The following is a 22,594-nucleotide window of genomic DNA, read 5'->3' on the forward strand; positions in this document are numbered from 1 at the left end:
CTAAGAAACAAATGCATGAAATATTTAAAATATTAAGTTCCTTAAAAAAATTTTATGTATACATAAGCACAAAAAAATAATAATACATAAAATAATAATAATACAAATATTAACCACTACAAAGTCTAAAGCTTAAAAATTGGTATAGAAAGAAATATTTTCCATGACTAGATCACCTTGTCAAAGCACCTACTGGCTCAAAATGCAATTAAGTTATGCTATTTTTTTTATTTTTTTTTTTTTATATCCCAAACTCACACCATTGGTAGAGCCTGAACTTTATGTGATTTAAAGCCACCCCTAAATGGCTTACTCATATAATAGCTGTCCCTGTACATTAAAGTGGGACAGGAGAAAGTATTTTTTAGCATTAAATCAAACAGTTAAAGGGATAGTTCACTCTCAAATAAAATTTTGGTATGTTTTAGCTTACCTCAAGGACATACAAGATGTAGGTTTCTTTGTTTCCGCAGTATTTCCCATTTTGTTATTTTTAGGTCAAACCGTTCTTGTCTATGACTCATATAATGGAGGTCTACGGTCACCACCTCAAAGAGCAGGCACAAAGGAGTCCAAATTAAACAATTCCCCATTATAAGTACACACTGATGACCTAGACACGAAACGAGCGCTTAGTGTAAGAAAACGAACAGTATTTATATCGTTTTTACCTCTTGTACACAACCACATCCAACTGATCTATGGGCGTAAGTGCTTCCTGATGTGAAGTGCGTGCGCTCTGGCTTATTCTGCGCAAGTGCGGAAAGCGCCTGAAGTGATCTCTCGTGCGTGTACGTCACTCATTGTTTACACTTACTGTCTTTTGCCGCGTTTCCACTGCAGGAACTTTACCCAGGAACTAGGGACTTTGGCCTGGTACTTGGTGTGTTTCCACCGCAGGAACCAGGAACTAAATAAAGTTCCGGGTAAAAAAAATGCCCCTCAGAAAGTCCCTGCTGGCGAGGTGGTACTTTTTCAAAGTTCCGGAACTTTCGGGGGCGGGACTTGGGCGCTAAACATCCTCATTGGTTGAGTTCACGCAGCACTGGATGAGTTCAACCACCATCTATTCGGATGAACATTTTCAAAATATTACTTTTATTGTGTCATGAAATGTAATTTTAAAAGTATTTCAGGCGAGAATGTAGTTGTTTAAAACTCAAATCTATGGTTTATTTGTAAAGACAGCGCCTATTTAAAAATGTGTTTCGCCGATCTCGTAGACGGTGAGCTCCACTCGATCAGCGAGAGCTCAGTCCTCATGTATCCGCAGAGAGAAGCCTCACTTCGGCTAGACCTTCAGATATGTGCCGCTGGCTCTGATGTCTCTTTAGTGGTTAAAACATAACATATAATTCACCTGCGGGGTAGATCTAACAGGTTTTCTTTGGTCTGTATACAATTTATCTATATGTTAAAATTAAAATAAAAAAGGCAAATTTATATAATATTTTGTTTCAATGTAATGGCTGCATATACACATATCCCGGTCTTCATCAGGAACAACACCAACACATGCTGGCGATCAAGGAGGAGCAGGACAAATGCTTTGAGGTGCTCCTCCGGGCCCAGCATGAAGACCGCGAGCTGTTCCGGAGCTGGGTAGACCGGGAGGTCTGGGCCATCCCCTCGTTCAAGGACAATACATCTCCTCTGCCGCTCAACAAGATGGGGCCTCAAGATGATCCGGAGGCCTTCCTGGACCTGTTCGAGAAGTCGGCAGAGGCTCGAGGGTGGCCCCCCGCGGACTGGCCCCTGCGGTTCATTCCCCTGCTGTCCGGGGAGGCGCAGGTAGCCACTCACCAACTGCCAGTCCAAAACCTACTGGCCTACCAGGACCTCAAGCGTGCCATCCTCCAGTGGGTCGGTCGGACCCCGGAGCAACATCGCCAGAGGTTCAGGACTCTGACCCTGGAAGAGTCCGGCCGGCCCTTCGTGATGGCACAGCCGCAAGTGGTTGATGGCCGACAGTAGCGACGTCGAGGACGTGATCGATCGTGTGGTACTGGAGCAGTTCGTGGCCAAGCTGCCGAGGAAGACTGCGCAGTGGGTCCAGTACCACCGCCCGACGTCGCTGAACCAGGCCATCCAGCTGGCGGAAGAATGGTGGCGTGTCCAGGGGTCGGCGACCCCTTACCATCTGCTTCTCTCTCTCCCTCTCTCTCCTCCCCTCCCCTCTCTCTCCCTAAATCTGTCCCTCTCCCCAGGTCCCGTGGAGGGCTTCCGCCAAAGCTAGCCCCGAGGTGGAGGACGGGTTACGGGGCCGAACCAGCAGCGGGGCCCAGGGCTCCTCCCAGGGGTGGGAGTTCGCCCACGGGATCCTTTCCCCAGGCCATGCCCTCTCCGCTCTTTCCTCGCCAATCACTTGACCTACTTCCTGCCGCCAGGGTGGTGGTAAAGTCTGGGCCGGCCTGTTGGCGCTGCGGGGACCCAGGGCATTTTATTGATAGGTGTCCGTTGATGGAAGTGGGGACGTTGATCCATGTCCCCGACTCGCCAAAGGCTGCCCTCGATCAAGCTGGCTTATACCAAATACCAGTGAGTATCAGGGGGGTACATATCAGGCTTTGGTGAATTCAGGATGTAACCAATCCTCCATCCATCAAAGCCTGATTCATCCGAGGGCATTGGATAGTAGCCGCATGGTTAGGGTTCTGTGTACACGGGGAAGTGGTGAATTATCCTATTTTGCCTGTGGATATTAAATTTAGGGGAGAAAAACATAGAATAGAGGTGGCAGTTAATCCACACCTCAGGCATCCGATAATTTTGGGTACGAATTGGCCCGCGTTTAATAAATTATTTGGGTATTTGTGTTCGGATGTCTCTTGGGGGAAACAAGAGAGTAGCGGTTGCGCAGGTGGGAGAGGCTGAACCGGAACCTCCAGAGCCTGTTGCAGGGGAACCGAGTGCTCTCGAGCGGAACATCCTCCCTGAGGGCGATGATTTTCCCCTGGAACAGTCCCGCGATGAAACACTGAAAAATGCTTTTGACCAGGTTTGTTCGATCGACGGGCAGCTTCTCCACCCTGACCAACCGCTCTCTTATCCTTATTTTTCAATTTTAAAAGATAGGCTGTATCGGGTGATCCAAGAAGCCCAGACAAAGCAAGATACAACCCAGTTATTGATACCTAGAAGCCGTCGGGAAATGCTTTTCCAGGCGGCTCATTGTAATCCAATGGCCGGGCATTTAGGGCAAGCGGATACACTTAACCGTCTCATGGCCCGCTTCTTCTGGCTGGGCATTCACGAGAATGTGCGCAGGTGGTGCACGGCTTGTAGTGAATGTCAGTTGGTGAATCCACCGGCCACCCCAAAAGCACCATTGTGCCCCCTTCCATTAATGCAGGTCCTCTTCGAAACGAATTGGCATGGACCTCATCGGGCCATTAGAGCGGTCAGCACGGGGACATCGCTTTGCATTAGTTCTGGTGGACTATGCAACGCGATATCCTGAAGCAGTGCCTCTCCGCTCTATTTCCGCTAAGAGTGTGGCGAGTGCACTGTTTCAATTAATCTCCCGGGTGGGGATCCCAAAGGAGATCCTCACCGATCAAGGCATGGCGTTTATGTCTTGTACTATTCGCGAGCTTTACGAATTATTGGGCATTAGATCGATTCGAACAAGCCTCTATCACCCACAAACAGACGGACTGGTCGAACGATTTAATCGCACGTTAAAATCCATGATTCGTAAATTCGTTCAGGAAGACGCCAAAAATTGGGATAAGTGGCTAGAACCCCTCTTGTTCGCTGTACAGGAGGTCCCGCAAGCCTCCACGGGGGTTTCCCCCTTCAAGCTTCTTTATGGGCGTCAGCCTCACGGGGTCCTCGACGTCCTTAAAGAAACTTGGGAGGACGGACCTTCTAATAGTAAAAACGAAATTCAATATGTCATGGACTTGAGAACAAAACTCCACATGTTGGGCGGCTATCAATGGAGAATTTGTTGCAGGCTCAAGACAAACAGAGTCATTTGTACAACAGGGGGGCTAGACTACGTCAATTTGCACCGGGAGAGAAAGTGCTTGTAGTATTACTCCCTATGTCTAGTTCAAAGTTACTCACGAAGTGGCAAGGACCCTTTGAGGTCACACGGCGGGTTGGGGATCTTAACTATGAGGTAGCTCGAACGGATAGGGGCGGGGCACATCAAATATACCACCTCAACCTGCTAAAAAAAATGGTCTGAGGCGGAATCAGTGATGCTGGCGACGGTAGTGAGTGGGGAGGAGGATCTCGGTCCAGAAGTGAGTTCAAAATCCCAATCTCTCGCTCTGGCCCCTGGAGGAGACCACCTCTCACCCTCGCAGCTCACTGGTATAAAGTCCATCCAAGCAGCCTTTGCTGATGTGTTCTCGCCCCTGCCTGGTCGAACGGATCTCATTCAGCACCATGTTGACGTTGAGCCGGGCGTGGTAGTTCACAGCCGGCCGTATAGATTACCTGAACATAAAAAAAAGGTGGTTCAAGGGGAGTTAGAGGCAATGCTAGAAATGGGAGTAATAGAAGAGTCCAACAGTGACTGGGCGAGCCCGATAGTCTTAGTGCCTAAAACAGACGGCTCCGTGCAGTTCTGTGTGGATTATATAAAGGTGAATGCTGTGTCGAAATTCAACGCATATCCAATGCCCAGGGTGGATGAATTGCTTGATCGACTAGGCACTGCTCGCTTTTACTCGACGCTGGACTTAACTAAGGGTTATTGGCAGATCCCCTTGTCTCCCATGACCAAAGAAAAAACAGCTTTCACCACGCCGTTCGGTTTACACCAATTCGTTACTCTTCCGTTCGGGTTATTTGGGGCTACAGCCACTTTTCAGCGTCTGATGGACAAAATTCTCCGTCCGCATGCTGCATATGCCGCTGCCTACCTGGATGACATCATCATCTACAGTGGGGATTGGCAGCGACATATGCAGCATTTGCGAGCGGTCCTAAAGACGCTGAGGAGGGCTGGGCTTACGGCTAATCCGAAGAAGTGTGCAATTAGGCGGGTGGAAGTAAGATATCTGGGTTTTCCACTTGGGTCATGGACAGGTGCGTCCCCAAATTGATAAGACTGCAGCAGTTGCAACGTGTCCAAGGCCTAAGACCAAAAAGGAGGTTAGACAGTTCCTGGGGCTGGCAGGGTATTATAGAAGGTGTGTACCTAATTTTCTAGGATACTGCTAGCCCGCTGACTGATTTAACTAAAATGGAGGCACCAGATACAGTCCAGTGGACGGAGCGGTGCCAGCAGGCTTTCACCCAGATAAAGGCTGCTCTGTGTGGCGGACCCCTCCTGAATGCTCCTAACCGGAAGAACGGCCGGTGCTGTACATCAGTCGGAAGCTCTCTAAGAGAGAGACGATGTACAGCACTATAGAAAAAGAATGTCTGGCGATCAGATGGGCTGTTCTTACCCTCCGATATTACCTCCTGGGGCGGGAGTTCACCCTCTGTTCGGACCACGCTCCCCTGCAATGGCTCCACCGCATGAAAGATACCAACGCACCCGGTGGTATCTCGCTTTACAACCTTTTAAATTTCAGGTGATCCACAGGCCGGGTGTACAGACGGCTGTGGCTGACTTCCTCTCCAGGAGGAGAGGGGGGGGGGGGGGCTGCAGGCCGGACGGCTCCCCGGCCTGAGTCGGGCGGTGGGGGTATGTGGCGAGGGAGGCGTGGTTTAGCGGAATCTGCAACGGGAGAGAGACGGGGGGAGCAGAGCGAGGCGTAAGTAGGTCAAGTGCAAATAACGAACACGTGTGTTTGATTGCAGTAATTGGCGTGGAGAGACCGGTTATAAGCCGAGTCACCGCAGAGAGAGAGAGAGAGAGAGAGACACGCTGGGACCTCGTACTGCACTGGGAAGCCTCAACAGTGAAATTGAAGTTATTGACTGTGTTTGAGCAATATTTCGCTGATTATGCCAAGAGGGCATCGTGATTTGTTTTATTGGTTAAATAAACGAGCGTCCCAGCAACAAGCCGACCCCTGCCTTCTTCCTTCCTATTAAGACTGTGTTGAACCTTGTTACAATCAGTGTGTACTTATGATGGGGAACTGTTTAATTTGGACTTCTCTGTGCATGCTCTTTGAGGTGGTGACCATAGACCTCCATTATATGAGTCACAGACAAGAACGGTTTGACCTAAAAATATCAAAATGGGAAATACCTCGGAAACAAAGAAACCTTCATCTTGGATGTCCTTTAAGGTAAGCTAAAACATACCAAAATTTAATTTGAGAGTGAACTATCCCTTTAAGGTGAAGTTTGTAAGATTATTTTTTGTCAAAATACATTCTCTTAACCAGTTTATTGTTCATTGACTACTATAAGTATAGCATGTGTGGGTTTATCTTCCCTAAAAGTGTAAAAATGGAGACTTCCAGGCACCATCAATGCATTTGGAGCAATCCGCACAGATCTGTCAATCTCTTTCCAGCTGAATCAGTAGCAAGAGTTTGATGTGTGTTTAACTGGTGTGGGATCATGGTTGACTTGTTACATGGGGAAATAATGCATATTCAGTTATAGTAGTGCTAGCCAAAATTCAAAGACTTGCCATAATAAGGCAGAAACAGGCAATGGGGTAAAACATGGGTAAACAAATGGTGCTTTTACAACATGCATGGATTTGATAGAATGTTTGGGTATAAGTTAAGAAACTCCAGGAAAAAAGATATTTACTATGTACATAGTGGAAGTGGAGTAGAATCGAATAGTGGTAGATCTTTTTTCCCCACATCCTTAAAAAGTTCTTCTGAAATCTGACTCAGATGTTGCACATGTTTTCCATCAATTAATTTGGGTTTATTTTAGAGATGAATTCACAAGTGGGCCACAACCTGGTTCCATAACCATTTCCATCTTTGAAAACTAGCTTGGGGTGCAAATCATCTGCCAGCATAGCAAATCACAGTCCAAGCCAAATACAATGAAATGGTTATTATACTACATAAACTCTGAACATTTGGACTACAGACAATAATTTTGTCTTTTATTGGTCTAGTGGGGTTCTCTGATATTGTATTGGTTCTGAATTTCTCACCATTTAACAATATTGTTGGAACCACAGAGTTCCTAGAATGCCATTAAAGATGATTGAAAATATAAAATAAATGATAATTACATGCATACAATTCCCAAACACATTATGTTGACATAGTGGTGAGAAATAAATGCAATCGCCTCCTCATCAAATGCTAGCCTACATTCTATGATATAAAAAAGCTATTCTCATGGTTTGTGTTTATCAAAGTAAACCAGATTAAAATACTGTAAGGATTCTTTTTACACTAACTTGGAGTTTTGTGAATTTGTGGACCCCACTGGAGACTGCTGTTGCTATGCAGTTGCTATGGATTTCTAGATGGTTGCTAGACAAAAGAACCCACTGCGATGCAGTCACCACTGATTATTGTTTCCAGACAGGTATCCCAAGAAAATTTTTTGTACGATTTTTTTTTTTATTCCGACATGCTGGTCTGGTCATTTCCTTATGATCCAAAAACATGCTAGTCTTTTCCCATACAAACTATGATAAAAATAGCTATTCTCATGGTTTGTGGTGTGTATTTTGTGTGGGTATGTGTTTTTCTGAAACTGGAAATTAAGGAAACCAAGAGACTCACACAGGGTTGAGGCAGTCCCTCTGAGCATTCTGAACGCCTACACCGCATGTCCTGGTGCACTCAGACCACTCGCTCCATGAATCCCAGCCTCCATTCACGGTTTCAGGCTGGAAGCCCATCTCTACACATTCCCTGTCAAAACACCACTGACCAAAAAGAAGAAAAAAATTCCAACCAAGACTTTCAGTTGGTCAGAGTACAAGGCAGTGAACTTCATGTGGTAATATGAAAAGCCCACAGAAAGCTTGGCTTGCCTTGCCCTCACCGCAATTGGTCCCATCCACAGCCCCATCCAGCCTCGAGTGGCAGGTTGAGCCCACTGTGCACCACAGGGTGCTGCAGATATTCTGAAGGGAAGAATCATTTAAGAATAGTTCAAAGTGACAAAAAATGTTATTATTAATGTTTTAGAAGTGTCTTTATTCTTAATCTATGGAAGTCGAGTTTTGTCACGGATTGAATTATATTTTTTTATTCTGAGGGGGAGAAAACTATAAAAAAAACTTATTGTTTTCATTTGCGAGTTCATATATCTCAATTCTGACTTTTCTTTCTCAGAAATGCAAGATAAAAAGTCTGAACTGGAAGATATCAAGTCAGAATTATGAGATAAACAGTCCAAAATGTTAGATAAAAAGGTTGCAGATTTTTTTCTTATCCTGTGCCAGAAACGCTCGGTTACATATGGTAACCCTCGTTCCCTGAAGGAGGGAACAGAGACGCCACGTTGGTGACCGACGCAAAAGGGATATGGCTTCCAATCTACTTTGAGTGTAAACTAAACGAGCCAATGCACATTGGCATGCAATTATTGCATCCAGCCGCCGCTGATCACAGCGTAAGTACAAGAAGGCAGCAGGTGCAATGCATACCAGGTTTTCGCTGAGGAGCCGAGCCAGAGACCCGGCAGCTCAGCGGCGGTACAGCAACCATGGCGACGGGACATGGCATCTCTGTTCCCTCCTTCAGGGAATGAGGGTTACCATACGTAACCAAGACGTTCCCTTTCACTTGGTCACTCTCGATGCCACGTTGGTGACCGACGCAAAATGGGATCTACCAAAGCGCCATGGATACTGCCTCTTCCAGTGCCCTGTGCAAGCCGCTTGGAACAGGGATGCTGCGGAAGCCCCATCCTTCCCAAAGGTCTTGGGGGCCACATATAGCATCCGTTCAGGAGTATATGGAGAAATTTGGGTGATTAAAACCCTCTTGGGAAGGCAGAAGTCTGCCGGGGAAACACAGGCTCTAAGGCTATACTGTGGATTATACACATACGAGTACCGCTTAGGTCTCAGTACGGAACCCAGCCTTCCATGGTTCTCACGGATTCATCATGATGCCGGATGTTCCACTGCATCCAGTTGCCTAGGGTGATGGAGGATCTCAACAGGGTCTAAAGTACGGACACTCTGGAGCAGTTTAAGCAAGCTGCCACTAACAGGGCCTCTCAGTGCCACTACCCATTTGAGGTGAGAATACAGGAGGATACCGGCTCTACACGAAGGCTATAGAACCTAGCGAACGTGTTAGGGGTCGCCCAGTCCGCAACTCTAGGCACGAATTGTCGGCCGGAAATGCATGCAGGTCCCCTACCCTCTTTATGGAGAATAGTGCTAGCAGGAGCAGAGTTTTCAATGAAAGAAACTTTAGCTTAACTGAATGCAAAGGCTTGAATGGGCCCTGCTGTGGTGATTTAAGCACTAGAGTCAGGTCCCAAGAGGGTATAGAGGGGGGCCGGGAAGGATTTAACCTCCTGGCCCCCCTCGAGAAGAACACCACACAATGAACTGGTTCCACTTCAAGGCGTAAGCGTGTCTCGTAGATGGTGCTTTTGCCGAAGTGATGGTGTTCACTACCTCTTGGTGTATGTCACCTAGACTCGGCCATAAAGCCAGTGCTGGAGCGGTCTCATATGTAACAAGCCGAGTGGTGTAAGTGCCGCTGCAGCCGCCATATGCCCCAGGAGCCTCTGAAAAAGTTTCAGTGGGACCGCTGTCCTGCCCTTAAATGTATTCAAGCAGGCTAGCACCGACCGCGCTATATCAGTTTTCTATTTGTTAACACTATCGGGTAGGGCATATTTCCTACGTTTAGTTACAGTCTCCGGATATTTCAATTCTGAACAGTGGCAGTACGTTCCTATGTCAACATAATAAAAACATGCCAGGGTTCACAAATTGAACCAGTATTAAAAAAAATAAATAAATATAAAAATATATATATAAAAAAAATATATGTTTCCAGTAAGCAATTTTTAAGCTCTTCATGTTAAAATGATTTGGCTTGCTGTCTGCAGTGAAGGGGGCTCGAGGAAGCAGCTTCAACTTGAGTTTTGATACCCCCAGGGAATGCTAGGGCTTGAAAGTTAAGTTTGGATGAATACTTAAATTATGTTGGTGGTGATGGGGAAGCATCAGAATGTCGAAGCAGCTTATGTTGGAGCAAAATGAGTGTTGCTCAAGCTCCAACAGTAAATTGAAAGATTAGAATTCAATTTCAAATTGCATTTAGGAATTTCATATAATGCCTAAATTAATTAAGTAATTGATAATTAGATATTTCATATATAAACAAAAATTATAGTTTTTATTAAATTATATTTGTCTGCATGCTTAATGCTTTCATGATCTGAATACAGAACCATATGGCCAATTAGCATTTTTGCATTAAAAAAATATACTGGAGCTAAACCTGAGAAGGGAGTCTAGAGATGATGGGCTGGGATTATGCTATTGAGAGTGATGTACAGTACATCTTATTAAATGACTGAATGTAATTTATTAACACACATCCACATCCACATCACTGACATTCTAAATGCCCCAATGAGAAATTAGGAAATTGTGTGTGCTTTATTTGAGGTCTCCTCTGGAATCCTGAAATGCATGGAGTTGTGTCCTGTAAATAATGTTTTCCTAAACTTTTGGGAAATGGCAAACCTTGTGTGTTGTGCACCAAATACAAACATTCATTACATTTCTAAACCTCTGCAATTTATTCTGGTGTCATTTCTTGAACTGTAACAGCTCAGATAAGGAAACTGAAGTCTGGCTTTATCTGTGTCCGAACGACAGAGTGCCAACTCTTTTGCTGTGTCTGTGACATTTGGCCAATAATTGAAAGATGCTCAGTATCTGCCAACATCTGCTGCAGAAAGCACAGAGGACATTACTGATGTGATTTGACATCACCAATGACGATTCTGCAATCTGATGCCATTTTCCCTATTTTAATTCTGCAGAATGTCAAATATAAATGGGATATGTTGGCTTTCCCCCTCATTGTTCAGCTAGCTTAGGTTAAACTGTTGTGATTTTAAAGTAAAGAGCTCTTTATGTAAAATGGTTTACAAAGTAGTTCTTTTAGTTGGATCATAAGCCCTGTTATATATACTAATGATGTGATTTTCCCACTAAAACAGCCGGGAATCAGATGGTACTGATTTAAGTAGAAATTGAGACTGCCTTTGTGATGGAAAAGTGTGTGTGTGGCTTACGTCTTACAAGACACCTAGACAAATATAGGTTTTTATTTTACTGTTTAACAGTGAGAAATCTAAAACAGCCCATTGTCCTGGAAGTACATTAATTGCTTAATGGATAAGTTATATACTGATTAAGCATGCTGAAAAAATGGAAAAACATAGATCTCTGATTTATTCTATCAAATTATTTATTATCTACGCAAAAAAAAGAATGTTGTGCATCATCTTGACATTTGAAGTACACTTTTTCTTTTAGGAATTTTCAGTGTGAACACACTAATCATACACATAGCAACTATATTAAAATAGAATAGCACATAAATATGAAAACCATATAAAATCACTTTGACAACTGAATTTGATCACTTAAAAATAACCATTAAATTATGTTGGATTGAGGTATTCATAGGTTCAAGGGAAATCTTACATCTACATCGTCACAGAGCAATGAGCTTGATCCGTATTGGAACTTGCACTGATGAGCAGCACTGTACAGGACGCCAGGGGGAGCAGAGTCCATCTCCAGATCGTTTCTGACAGGAGGGTCATCCAGACACCAGCCCCAGCCTTGACTGTGAGGAACATGCCAAAAACACATGCAACAAATACTCAGTCAAAGGTTTCTGGTTTGGGTGCAATTAATTCTCAGATTAGTGATTTCATAGGTTGCAATATTAAAGTATCGTAACCGAACAGCGTCTTAGATCTAGTTGTATTTTACTTACATTACTTACAATTACTTACATTACTTACAATGTTGGATTTATGAATGGTTTGCACCATTGCAAACTCTCCTTTGGCATATAAATATATATATATCAAGGGCATCAAGGGCTATTTGACCAAGAAGGAGAGTGATGGGGTGCTGTGCCAGATGACCTGGCCTCCACAGTCACTGGACCTGAACCCAATCAAGATGGTTTAGGGGTGAGCTGGACCGCAGACAGAAGGCAAAAGGGCCAACATGCTAAGCATCTCTCGGGGAACTCCTTCAAGACTGTTGGAAGACCTCTTGACTACCTCTTGAAGCTCATCAAGAGAATGCCAAGAGTTACAAAGCAGTAATCAAAGCAAAAGGTGGCTACTTTGAAGAACCTAGAATAAGACATATTTTCAGTTGTTTCACACTTTGTTGTTATGCAGATAATTCCATATATAATTCCACATGTGTTAATTCCTAGTTTTGATGCCTTCAGTGTGAATCTACAATTTTCATAGTCATGAAAATAAAGAAAAACTCTTTGAATGAGAAGATGTGTCCAAACATTTGGTCTGTACTGTATTATATATATATATAGAACTTAGTCAATGCAACAATGAACCAATCCTAGACTCTTCAGTATTTAATTGTCTACAGGCAGCCTGAGATGAAGACAGACACAGTTTTTGTTTTATCCAGCTATATTTACACAGAGCAAATAAAAACATCCAAGTGTAGATATAACACCAACATGTCAGAAAAAAAATTATATATAAAAAAACAGAATCACTGAGTTGAAAAAAGGATAACCATTGTAGTTAATCACATTATCACAAAAACATTTGACTTTCACCTGTTATCAGATGTGGTCAAGCTCAGCATGAAAAGAGCTTTCCTGGAGAATATATGGGATAAAGTTGTGGACAGATGCAAGTCAGGAGATGGATACAAAAAGATTTCAAAGGCTTTACCAATGCCTAGAAGCACAGTGAAGTCTATTATTAAGAAGTGGAAGGTATTTGGTACAATACAGACCCTCCACTGACCGGTACATCGCTCAACTGGATGAAAGAGCAAAGGAGGAAACTCATCAAAGAGGCTATGGGAAGAAGGTATAACTTCCAACATGACATTGAAGCAAAGCACACAGCAAAACTGAGCCCACAGTGGTTGAAAGAGAAAAAAGTGAATGTTATTGCATGGCCTAGTCAGAGCCCGGACTTGAACCCCACTGAAAATCTGTGTAATGATTTGAAGACTGCTGTCCACAAACCGTTACCATCAAATTTAACTAAACTTGAGCAGTTTTCCAAAAAACAGTGGGCAAATATTGCAAAGTATGTGCATGATGTGCATGTGCATGATGGTGTTATATCTTTCACTTGGATGTTATTGTTATTAAATACAGCTGGATAAAACAAAAACTGTGCACATCTTATTTTCAGGCTGCAAAGCAAAAATAATTGATATTTTAAGGGTGGGGGGTTGTTTTTTTATAATAAACCCACTGCAGCATACTGTAATATGTATGCTAAAGGTAAATTTAGGCTACCTCAAAAACATATTATTGATAGGACTTCTCCAGTAATAAAAGAGCCAACAATGTAGAAGAGATATAGGATACCCTACAGGAACTCAGATTCTGATTTCATGGTGCCTTTGGAGTTTTTAACATTATTTGCAGTTTCTAAGTTCCTCTTTTTATCAAATACTGATATACAGAGACAATTTCCTTAAGTTTGTCCAATGATATAATTTTCAGGTTTAAAGAATATAAACTTGATTTTTTTAGGTAGAACTAATTGAGCTTCAATGACAGTATCAGCTTGTCAAGTCTGACAATTATGCATCCCTGTCTCTTGGTCATCACTGTCTCTAAGAGCTTTATCAGATTTCAAAAGCCAACTAAAAATGGTTCTAATCTGCACTCACTGTATGCTGTAATACTTTGAAAAATCAACATTTATCTCCATATCAAAATCTCAGTTGGCCAGAATATTTTTTATAATTGCTTAATTTCACTGCATGCCTGTTTAGCTGGCACTACTGGAAAAGTAAAACATTTTTCACATTAAATATGTATTAATATATTTAATAGTGGAGAAAATTCCACCTAACAAAGAGTGCCATTTAATTTGAAAAAATTTAAATTATTACATAAGCCCTCAAAACCTGCAGTGCAGATTACTGAAAACGCTCCCCAAAACTCTTAGCTAAAGTTAGCCATACTAAATATGCCTTTAGTAAAAAAATTTGCAGAAGTAAAAGAAAAAATAACTCAACTAGGAAAAGTTTCAGCCAAAATATAATGATGCAATTGTGGTCCAATCTCGACTTAATTCCAAGCAACATATCAAAGTGGACAGCGTTTAAGCCTTTGATTCAGTTTTTGCAATGTAGCTCATATAATTCAGCTGAAAACACTCAGCAGCTAGAACTGACACAGGGAAGTTGGATACATGCAACTGCAAACATCCCTTTAAAAGCCCACAATTGTTTTAGTCTGGATGAATGAGACTAAACTGTTCAGAGAACAAGGACATGTCCTTTCTGGACACATGGCATCTGTCTTTAAGCCTCAAATTATTCTTCCCTCAAATGGTCACATTCCTGTATGTATTCATTATTTAATTAGTTTAAATTCAACATTTAAGTTTAACAATTATTACAGATTTATTTATTTGAATTATGTGCCCTTACATTTATGCATCCTGTTTGCTACCATGATTCAAATTCAGAAATGGGATAGGAATTTAAAAGGCATTCACAGCTGAGTTCTGAACAAAACCCTCCAGGCGAAGAGGACAAGTTCAATTTAATGTTTCATGAATTTTAAAACACAAAAACTAACATATAAACCTTAAGGCAGAACACAATATTTTACTATATTAATTAAAGGAAGATAGTATTCTGGCTCCATGTTTTACAGCAATTTGAGTAAATACTTGAGTAAGTCATATTATATAAGCTTGAGAATTTGCAAAAAGGCAGTCTTTTTCATGAATATTCATTTTTTTTTTTTTAAATATCAGTATTTACTTGTTTGCTTCAGTGTATTGCATCTGTCAAAATGCACTGAATTGGACAATCACATTTAGCTTGTAACATTTAGTCCTTTTACATCTTGCTGCCACTCCAGCTATTCAAACGGTGATATCAGAGACATAGCATACAAAGAAATGGCTCAAATCTGCCAAAGAGTTTAAAACACAGATAGACTAGTGTTAGAAGAGTAGGCCTAACAAATGAAACATCAAAGGCATTACGATTAAATATACTAATTACTTCCTGATTAATCTGCTTGTCCTAGATATCGCAACATAGCCCCATCCTGTCTTTGGGCACTTCCAGTTGTGTTAAACATTTCCGGCCAAGCTGCATCAAGCAAACCTCGTCTAATGTGCTCCATATGGCAGGCAACAAAACTACTTTAACTATGACAGAAGAATCAACACAGCCTTGTTCCTTCTTGGGAAATCTCAGCCATTCACACTGCACTTGGCAACACACACGCAAAGCTCAAGAAGGATAGAGCCAGCTTGTTGAGAGGGTAAGAGGCTGATAAAGTGCCCAGTGACAGTTGCTGCCAAGAAGCTATCCAATGATGTCCATTAACTTCCCTTAAGCATAACAATCACAGAGTACAAAGATGACATAAATTTATGTATGTAGGCAAAATTCTATGCAAAAGTTAAATATGAAATAACAAAAAATATTACATATATAAAAAAAGAAAAACAGAGCTGAAAAATTAGATATGTGGCCTAGCAGTTAGCAAATCTGCTCTGACTGATATATCGAGCTATGCTTTTCATTCAGGCAACTCAAGTTTGAATTTTGGCAGGTTCTTCTCTATAGGGATTTTAACAGGTTTTGATGAATTCATTTCCACAGAGTTTGTAGTGGTTGATTTTATTATGTAAGGATTTAATATATATATATATATATATATATATATATATATATATATATATATATATATATATATATATATATATATATATATATATATAGAGAGAGAGAGAGAGAGAGAGAGAGAGAGAGAGAGAGAGAGAGAGAGAGAGAGATGGAACTCACAAAGAGCAATTTAGCTAGCATAACTAGAAAAATACAGACTACAGAACGTCCAAATAATTCCACAACTTTTTTTGTATGTATTTATTTTTTTATATTCTCTATACTAACACTGTCCAAACCTGCTCCTAGAGGGCCACCACCCTGCAGAGTTTAGCTCAAACCCTAATTAAAGACAAATTAACCAGCTAATCAAGGTCTCTGGACTGACTAGAAACTTCCAGACAAGTGTGATGGAGCTGGTTGGAACTAAACTCTCCAGAATGTTGGCCCTCCAGGATAAGGGCTGGACACCCCTGCTCTAAAGCATTTCCTGACATCTCTCTACTGTGAAAATAAAAAAGGAAAAATCATGACAAGTATAAAAAACAAGTGAGTGAGTTTTTTACTCACTCGAGGAAGTGGGTGATGTATTCCCGGCTGCAGCGTGACCAGCTGGGTGGAGGGGTTCCATACAGGAGCTGTGGAGACATGACGAAAGGTCTTTTCCCAATGGGCTCGCAGTCATTGCCGTTCCCATCATGCTGAATACCAAAGCTGTGGCATAAGAGCAAATCGGACAGAGAGAGGATGAGAAGACACTGCTGGACTGGATTTCAGCCATATTTCACACTGGCTTAAAAGCTAGCAATTCAATATGTGGCTACAAAAAAATTGGTAAGAGTAGTGGTTGAGTAAGAGAGTAAAACAAGAATTGATTTACGTTTAGCTTACTATAATAGCTTATTACATTTTCACCACTATGTCCTTGTCCTTGTGTGTCCTCACAAGTCTCTAGTGTGATGTCAGAGAGTTTAAATGTATTCATTTTTGTAACTGTAAAGTGTTTCTGTTAACTTTACATGGAGCAATTTCCACACACAGAAATGGTAACACATACAGTACAGTTTATTCACAGAGATTTTTGTACAAATTAACTGAATTTTGAACAAAATCATGAACTTTTGTGGCTGGGGATTTCAAACAAATTTTCGGTAACACTTTAGAATAAGGTTCCATTAGTTAATGTTAGTTAATGTATTAATTAACATGAACAAACAATGAATAATACATTTATTACTGTATTTATTCATCTTCGTTAATGTTAGTTAATGAAAATACAGTTATTCATTGTTAGTTCATGGTAATTCACAGTGCATTAACTAATGTTAACAAGCACAACTTTTGATTTAAATAATGCATTAGTAAATGTTGAAATTAACATGAACTAAGACTTATAAATGCTGTAGAAGGATTGTTCTTGCTTAGTTCATGTTAATGAAAGTAGTTAACTAACATTAACTAATGGAACCTTATTCTAAAGTGTTACCAAATTTTCTTTTTAGACAGTGTGTAACAGATGATTGTTTAGAATATTTCTTAAAATGTACATTGGGGAAATTAACATTTTCAAATATATTACAAAGACTGCAGTCTCAGAAATAGCAGTCTAGAAACACAGCTCACTAGAGACCCTTACTGAGCTGTCAAGCTGCCTTTTTTGAGTCCCGCTGTGTTTGACTGTTTATCAGGATATCATTGTTTATATTTCTATGTGGTGTGACCACAAACATTTATAAAAGGCATGTGCGGCAGACCAAATGGCATGACATCAAACAAACTCTAAGTCTAAGTAAGACTCTAATACGGTTTCTAACAAACAGACTATTATTTAATAGTTTGCTCCTGTGAAGAAAAAAAAAATCCAATTTCTGCACTACTAGCCATCCATTAGGCTTCACAATCACATTCAGGCAGCTTTCATTTACATAATGGTCCGGAAGAAACACTGACTTCTTAAAAATGATTCCATGTTATCTTATATGCACAATGAATCACACAGATCTGAATAAAAATATAGTGGGAGAGATGCTGGCAAAAAAAACTTTATAGTCATAAACTGGTATCAGAAAGAGCCCTATCTCCGCAACTCTTCAAACTTGTCAAAAAAGCTAAACATAAAAAAGGTTTTAGCTTTCTACTGATGAATGATGAGAGAGAATATTCAGTATGTGATGACCTTATACTGCCTCCAGTACAGAGTGTGTTACTCCACAGAACTAATACATGTTTCATCAAAGACACCTTTGGCTGTGAGAGCAACACAAAATGAGCAATTTACATATTCAACACTATGTCTAGTTTTAGTTGAGGAAGGAATCTGTATTACTTGCCAAATTTGATCAAGAAAAAACATTTTAGATCAGTTTAGTTGAATCAAGTGTGTTGCACGGGTGTGTATTATTTCTAAACCAGAGATTAAAGATTGATGATTTCTGAAAGAGCGTGTGGCACTGAAGACTGGAGTAATGACTGCTGAAAATTCAGCTTTGCATCACAGGAATAAATCACATTTTAAGAAATATTCAAATAGGAAAAAGTTATTTTAATTTTATATATATATATATATATATTACTGTTTTACTGTTTTTTACTGTATTTATCAAATAAATGTAACCTTGTTGGCCATAAAATAAATATTTTAAAGACAATTTGATTACATTCTTTCAAATGAGTCCACCCTCCAAGATTACTGTTATAAACATGAGCCGCGTCTAAAAGGCAAAGGGGAAGGTGTTGCTTCAATTTATAACAACGTTTTCAGGATTTCTCAGAGGGCAGGTTTCAAGTATATCTCATTTGAAGTAATGGTGCTTCATATAACATTATCCAGAGAAACAAATGTTAATGATAAATCCCCTGTTATGTTTGTACTGGCTACTACATACAGGCCAACAGGGCACCATACAGACTTTATTAAAGAGTTTGGTTATTTTACATCAGAGTTAGTTCTGGCTGAAGATGAAGTGTTAATAGTTGGTGATTTTAATATCCATGTTGATAATGAAAAAAAAATGCATTGGAATCAGCATTTATAGACATTCTGAATTCTATTGGGGTTAGACAACACGTTTCAGGACCCATTGTCAAAATCATACTCTAGATTTAATACTGTCACATGGACTTGATGTCGATAGTGTTGAAATTATGCAGCCAAGTAATGATATCTCAGATCATTATTTAGTTTTGTGCAAACTTCATATAGACAAAATTGTAAATTCTACCTATTGTTAAGTAAGTATGAAAGATCCATCACTTCTACCACAAAGACTGCTTTTTAAGTTATCTTCCTGATGTATCCGAATTCCTTGGCATATCCAAAACATCAGAACAACTTGATGATGTAACAGAAACTATGGACTCTCTTTTTTTTCTAGCATTTTAAATACAGTTGCTCCTTTATACTTAAGGAAGGTTAAGGAAACCAGTATGACACTATGGTATAATGAGCACACTCGCACCCTAAAGAGAGCAGCCCGAAAAATGGAGCGCAGCTGGAGGAAAAAAAACTAGAGGTATTTTGTATTGCTTGGCGGGAAAGTAACCTATCCTACAGAAAGGCATTAAAAAATGCTAGATCCGATTACTTTTCTTCTCTTTTAGAAGAAAACAAACATAACCCCAGGTATTTATTCAATACAGTGGCTAAATTAACGAAAAATAAAGCCTCAACAAGTGTTGACATTTCCCAACATCACAGCAGTAATGACTTTATGAACTACTTTACTTCTAAAATCGATACTATTAAGAGATAAAATTCAGCCGTCAGCTACAGTATCGCATCAGTCAGTGCACTATAGACCCCCTGAGGAACAGTTCCACTCATTCTCTACCATAGGAGAGGAAGAATTGTATAAATTGTTAAATCATCTAAACCAACAACATGTCTATACCATCTAAGCTCCTAAAAGAGGTGCTTCCAGAAGTCACAGATCCTCTTCTGACTATTATTAATTCCTCATTGTCATTAGGATATGTCCCCAAAATCTTCAAACTGGCTGTTATTAAGCCTCTCATCAAAAAACCACAACTTGACCCCAAAGAACTATTTAATTATAGACCAATCTCGAGTCTCCCTTTTCTGTCCAAGATACTAGAAAAGGTGGTATTCTCACAATTATATTCCTTCTTAGAGAAAAATGGTATATGTGAGGATTGGCAGTCAGGATTTTCTCCTTAGAGTTACAAATGACCTGCTCTTATCATCTGATCGTGGTTGTATCTCTATATTAGTTCTATTGGATCTTAGTGATGCGTTTGACACAATTGACCACAACATTCTTTTGCATAGACTTGAACACTTTGTTGGCATTAATGGAAGTGCATTAGCATGGTTTAAATCATACTTATATGACTGCCATCTGTTCGTAGCAGTGAATGAAGAAGTGCAGTATGGAGTACCTCAAGGCTCAGTACAAGGGCCGCTACTCTTCACACTTTATATGTAACCTTTGGGAGATATCATCAGGAAACATGGTGTTAGCTTTCACTGTTATGCTGATGATACTCAGCTCTATATCTCTTCGCGGCCCGTGAAACACACCAATTTGAAAAACTAATGGAATGCATAGTCGATATAAAAAACTGGATGACGAGTAACTTCTTATTGCTAAATTCTGAAAAAAAAAACGAGGTGTTAATTATAGGACGTAAAAACTCTGCATGTAATAACCCAGAACACTGTCTAAGACTTGATGGCTGCTCTGTCAATTCTTCGTCATCAGTTAGGAACCTAGGTGAGCTATTTGACTGCAATCTATCCTTAGAAAGCTACTTTTCTAGCATTTGTAAAACTGCATTTTTCCATCTCAAAAATATATCTAAATTACGGCCTATGCTCTGAATGTCAAATTCAGAAATGTTAATCCATGCATTTATGACCTCAAGCAAAATCAACTGCGGGTGGCAGATCCTTTTCCTATTTGGCGCCTAAACTCTGGAATAACCTACCTAACATTGTTCGGGAGGCAGACACACTCTTACAGTTTAAATCTAGATTAAAGACCCATATCTTCAACCTGGCTAACACATAAAATACTAATATGCTTTTAATATCCAAATCCGTTAAAGGATTTTTAGGCTGCATTAATTAGGTAAACCGGAACCGGGAACACTTCCCATAACAGTTAATTTACTTGCTACATCATTAGAATAATGGCATCTACGCTAATATTAGTCTGTTTCGCTCTTGTTCCGAGGTCACCGTGGCCACCAGATCCAGTCTGTATCCAGATCAGAGGGTCACTGCAGTCACCCGGATGCAGTACGTATCCAGCCCAGATGATAGATCAGCACCTAGAAAGGACCTCTACATCCCTGAAAGACAGCAGAGACCAGGGCAACTAAAGCCCCAGATACAGATCCCCGTAAAGACCTTGTCTCAGATGACCACCAGGACAAGAACACAAGAAACAGATGATTCTTCTGCACAATCTGACTTTGCTGGAGCCTGGAATTGAACTGCTGGTTTCTTCTGGTCAGAGGAGAACTGGCCCCCCAACTGAGCTTGGTTTCTCCCAAGGTCTTTTTCTCCATTCTGTCACCCATGGAGTTTGGTTCCCTGCCGCCGTAGCCTCTGGCTTGCTAAGTTGGGGTCATTTCATCTACAGCGATATCATTGACTTGATTGCAAATAAATGAACAGACACTGTTTAAACTGAACAGAGAGGACATCACTGATTTCAATGATGAACTGCCTTTAACTTTCATTTTGCATTATTCATGCACTGTTTTCCTAATGAATGTTGTTCAGTTGCTTTGACGCAATGGATTTTGTTTAAAGCCCTATATAGACTTTTTTAACGGCAACAACATAAACAAACATTACTGCGCATGCATTACTGCATTACATTAAGAGTGCATTACTGCGCATGCACTCTTTTGTGGCCCTAACTTAACTTCCAATCACAATTAGAATCAATAACAACAGCCAAGTCCCTCTAGAGTAGATATTTTTTTGATAATAAACAAAATATGTTTGCTGCGTAAATCAGGTGGACTTAATGAAAATGCAAATTAATAAAGGTTTAATAAAGGTTTCCCCAGTAACAGCTGTAAACAAAGCAGAGCTATGCTCACTAACGCTGCATTATCAGGCATCTAACATGCAAGTCTTCCTTCAGAAATAGAGATATAAAAACACCTGTGCCTCATTTTGATATTTAAACATATAAATGTAAGGAATTATTATTATTATTAAACGTGCAGTATGTAATGTTACTCATGTTTATTCAACAAAGTCTTTTTGAAAATCGATCAGTTTTAAAATCATGGCGAGTCTCCAAAAAGAATAAATGTATGGGAAACACATCCCACAGCACAACCACCTGAGCCCAACTTCAGTCTACACATCACCTTTAACTGCGTTTGTAGAAGGCACTACAGCCAGACCGATATACCCAACACAGACCGGAAGTTAACTTAGGGCCAGGTGCGTTTGCCCGATGAAACCTATAAATAAAAGTGACTTGACAATTGAACATTTTACCATCCCCAACCATTTGAACAGTGGTGTACTGTATATATCAGCAGCCACCTTACCTCTCTAGATATCATTATCTGCATTAGATATATATATATATAATTGCTCTACCACTCAAGAGTAAATCACAACAATGTTCAGCAAAGCCACAACCACCCAGACATTACAGAAGGGATTTCAACATTTTGTGTATGTCACAAGGCCTTTCTTCTTGACCAAATTGGAAGGTGGAAGGAGTGGTCTAGAAATGTTGGTAACACTTTATTTTAAAGACCACTTCTCACTATTAACTAGTCGCTTAATAGCATGCATATTCAGCACATTTTATCTGTTTCTTAGTACTTATAATGGACATATTAATGCACTATTTTAGATATCATAGTCTTACCCCATACCTAAACTTAACAACC

The 22,594-nt window shown here is 40.5% G+C and overlaps 1 protein-coding gene across 1 annotated transcript in view; it reads right to left on the minus strand.

The window, feature by feature from the left end:
* LOC113051812 (A disintegrin and metalloproteinase with thrombospondin motifs 7-like) overlaps nt 1-22,594 on the minus strand; it is a 91,990-nt gene that overhangs the window by 45,411 nt on the left and 23,985 nt on the right. Inside the window, exons 8-11 of the mRNA XM_026215919.1 lie at nt 16,277-16,420; nt 11,537-11,681; nt 7,877-7,969; nt 7,623-7,768 (exon numbers count right to left, since the gene is read on the minus strand). Of these exons, the coding sequence (XP_026071704.1) occupies nt 7,623-7,768; nt 7,877-7,969; nt 11,537-11,681; nt 16,277-16,420 (528 nt within the window). The remainder of the gene's footprint in view (nt 1-7,622; nt 7,769-7,876; nt 7,970-11,536; nt 11,682-16,276; nt 16,421-22,594) is intronic.

This window comes from Carassius auratus, chromosome 32 (assembly GCF_003368295.1).
Source record: "Carassius auratus strain Wakin chromosome 32, ASM336829v1, whole genome shotgun sequence".
NCBI classification, from domain to species: Eukaryota; Metazoa; Chordata; class Actinopteri; order Cypriniformes; family Cyprinidae; genus Carassius; species Carassius auratus.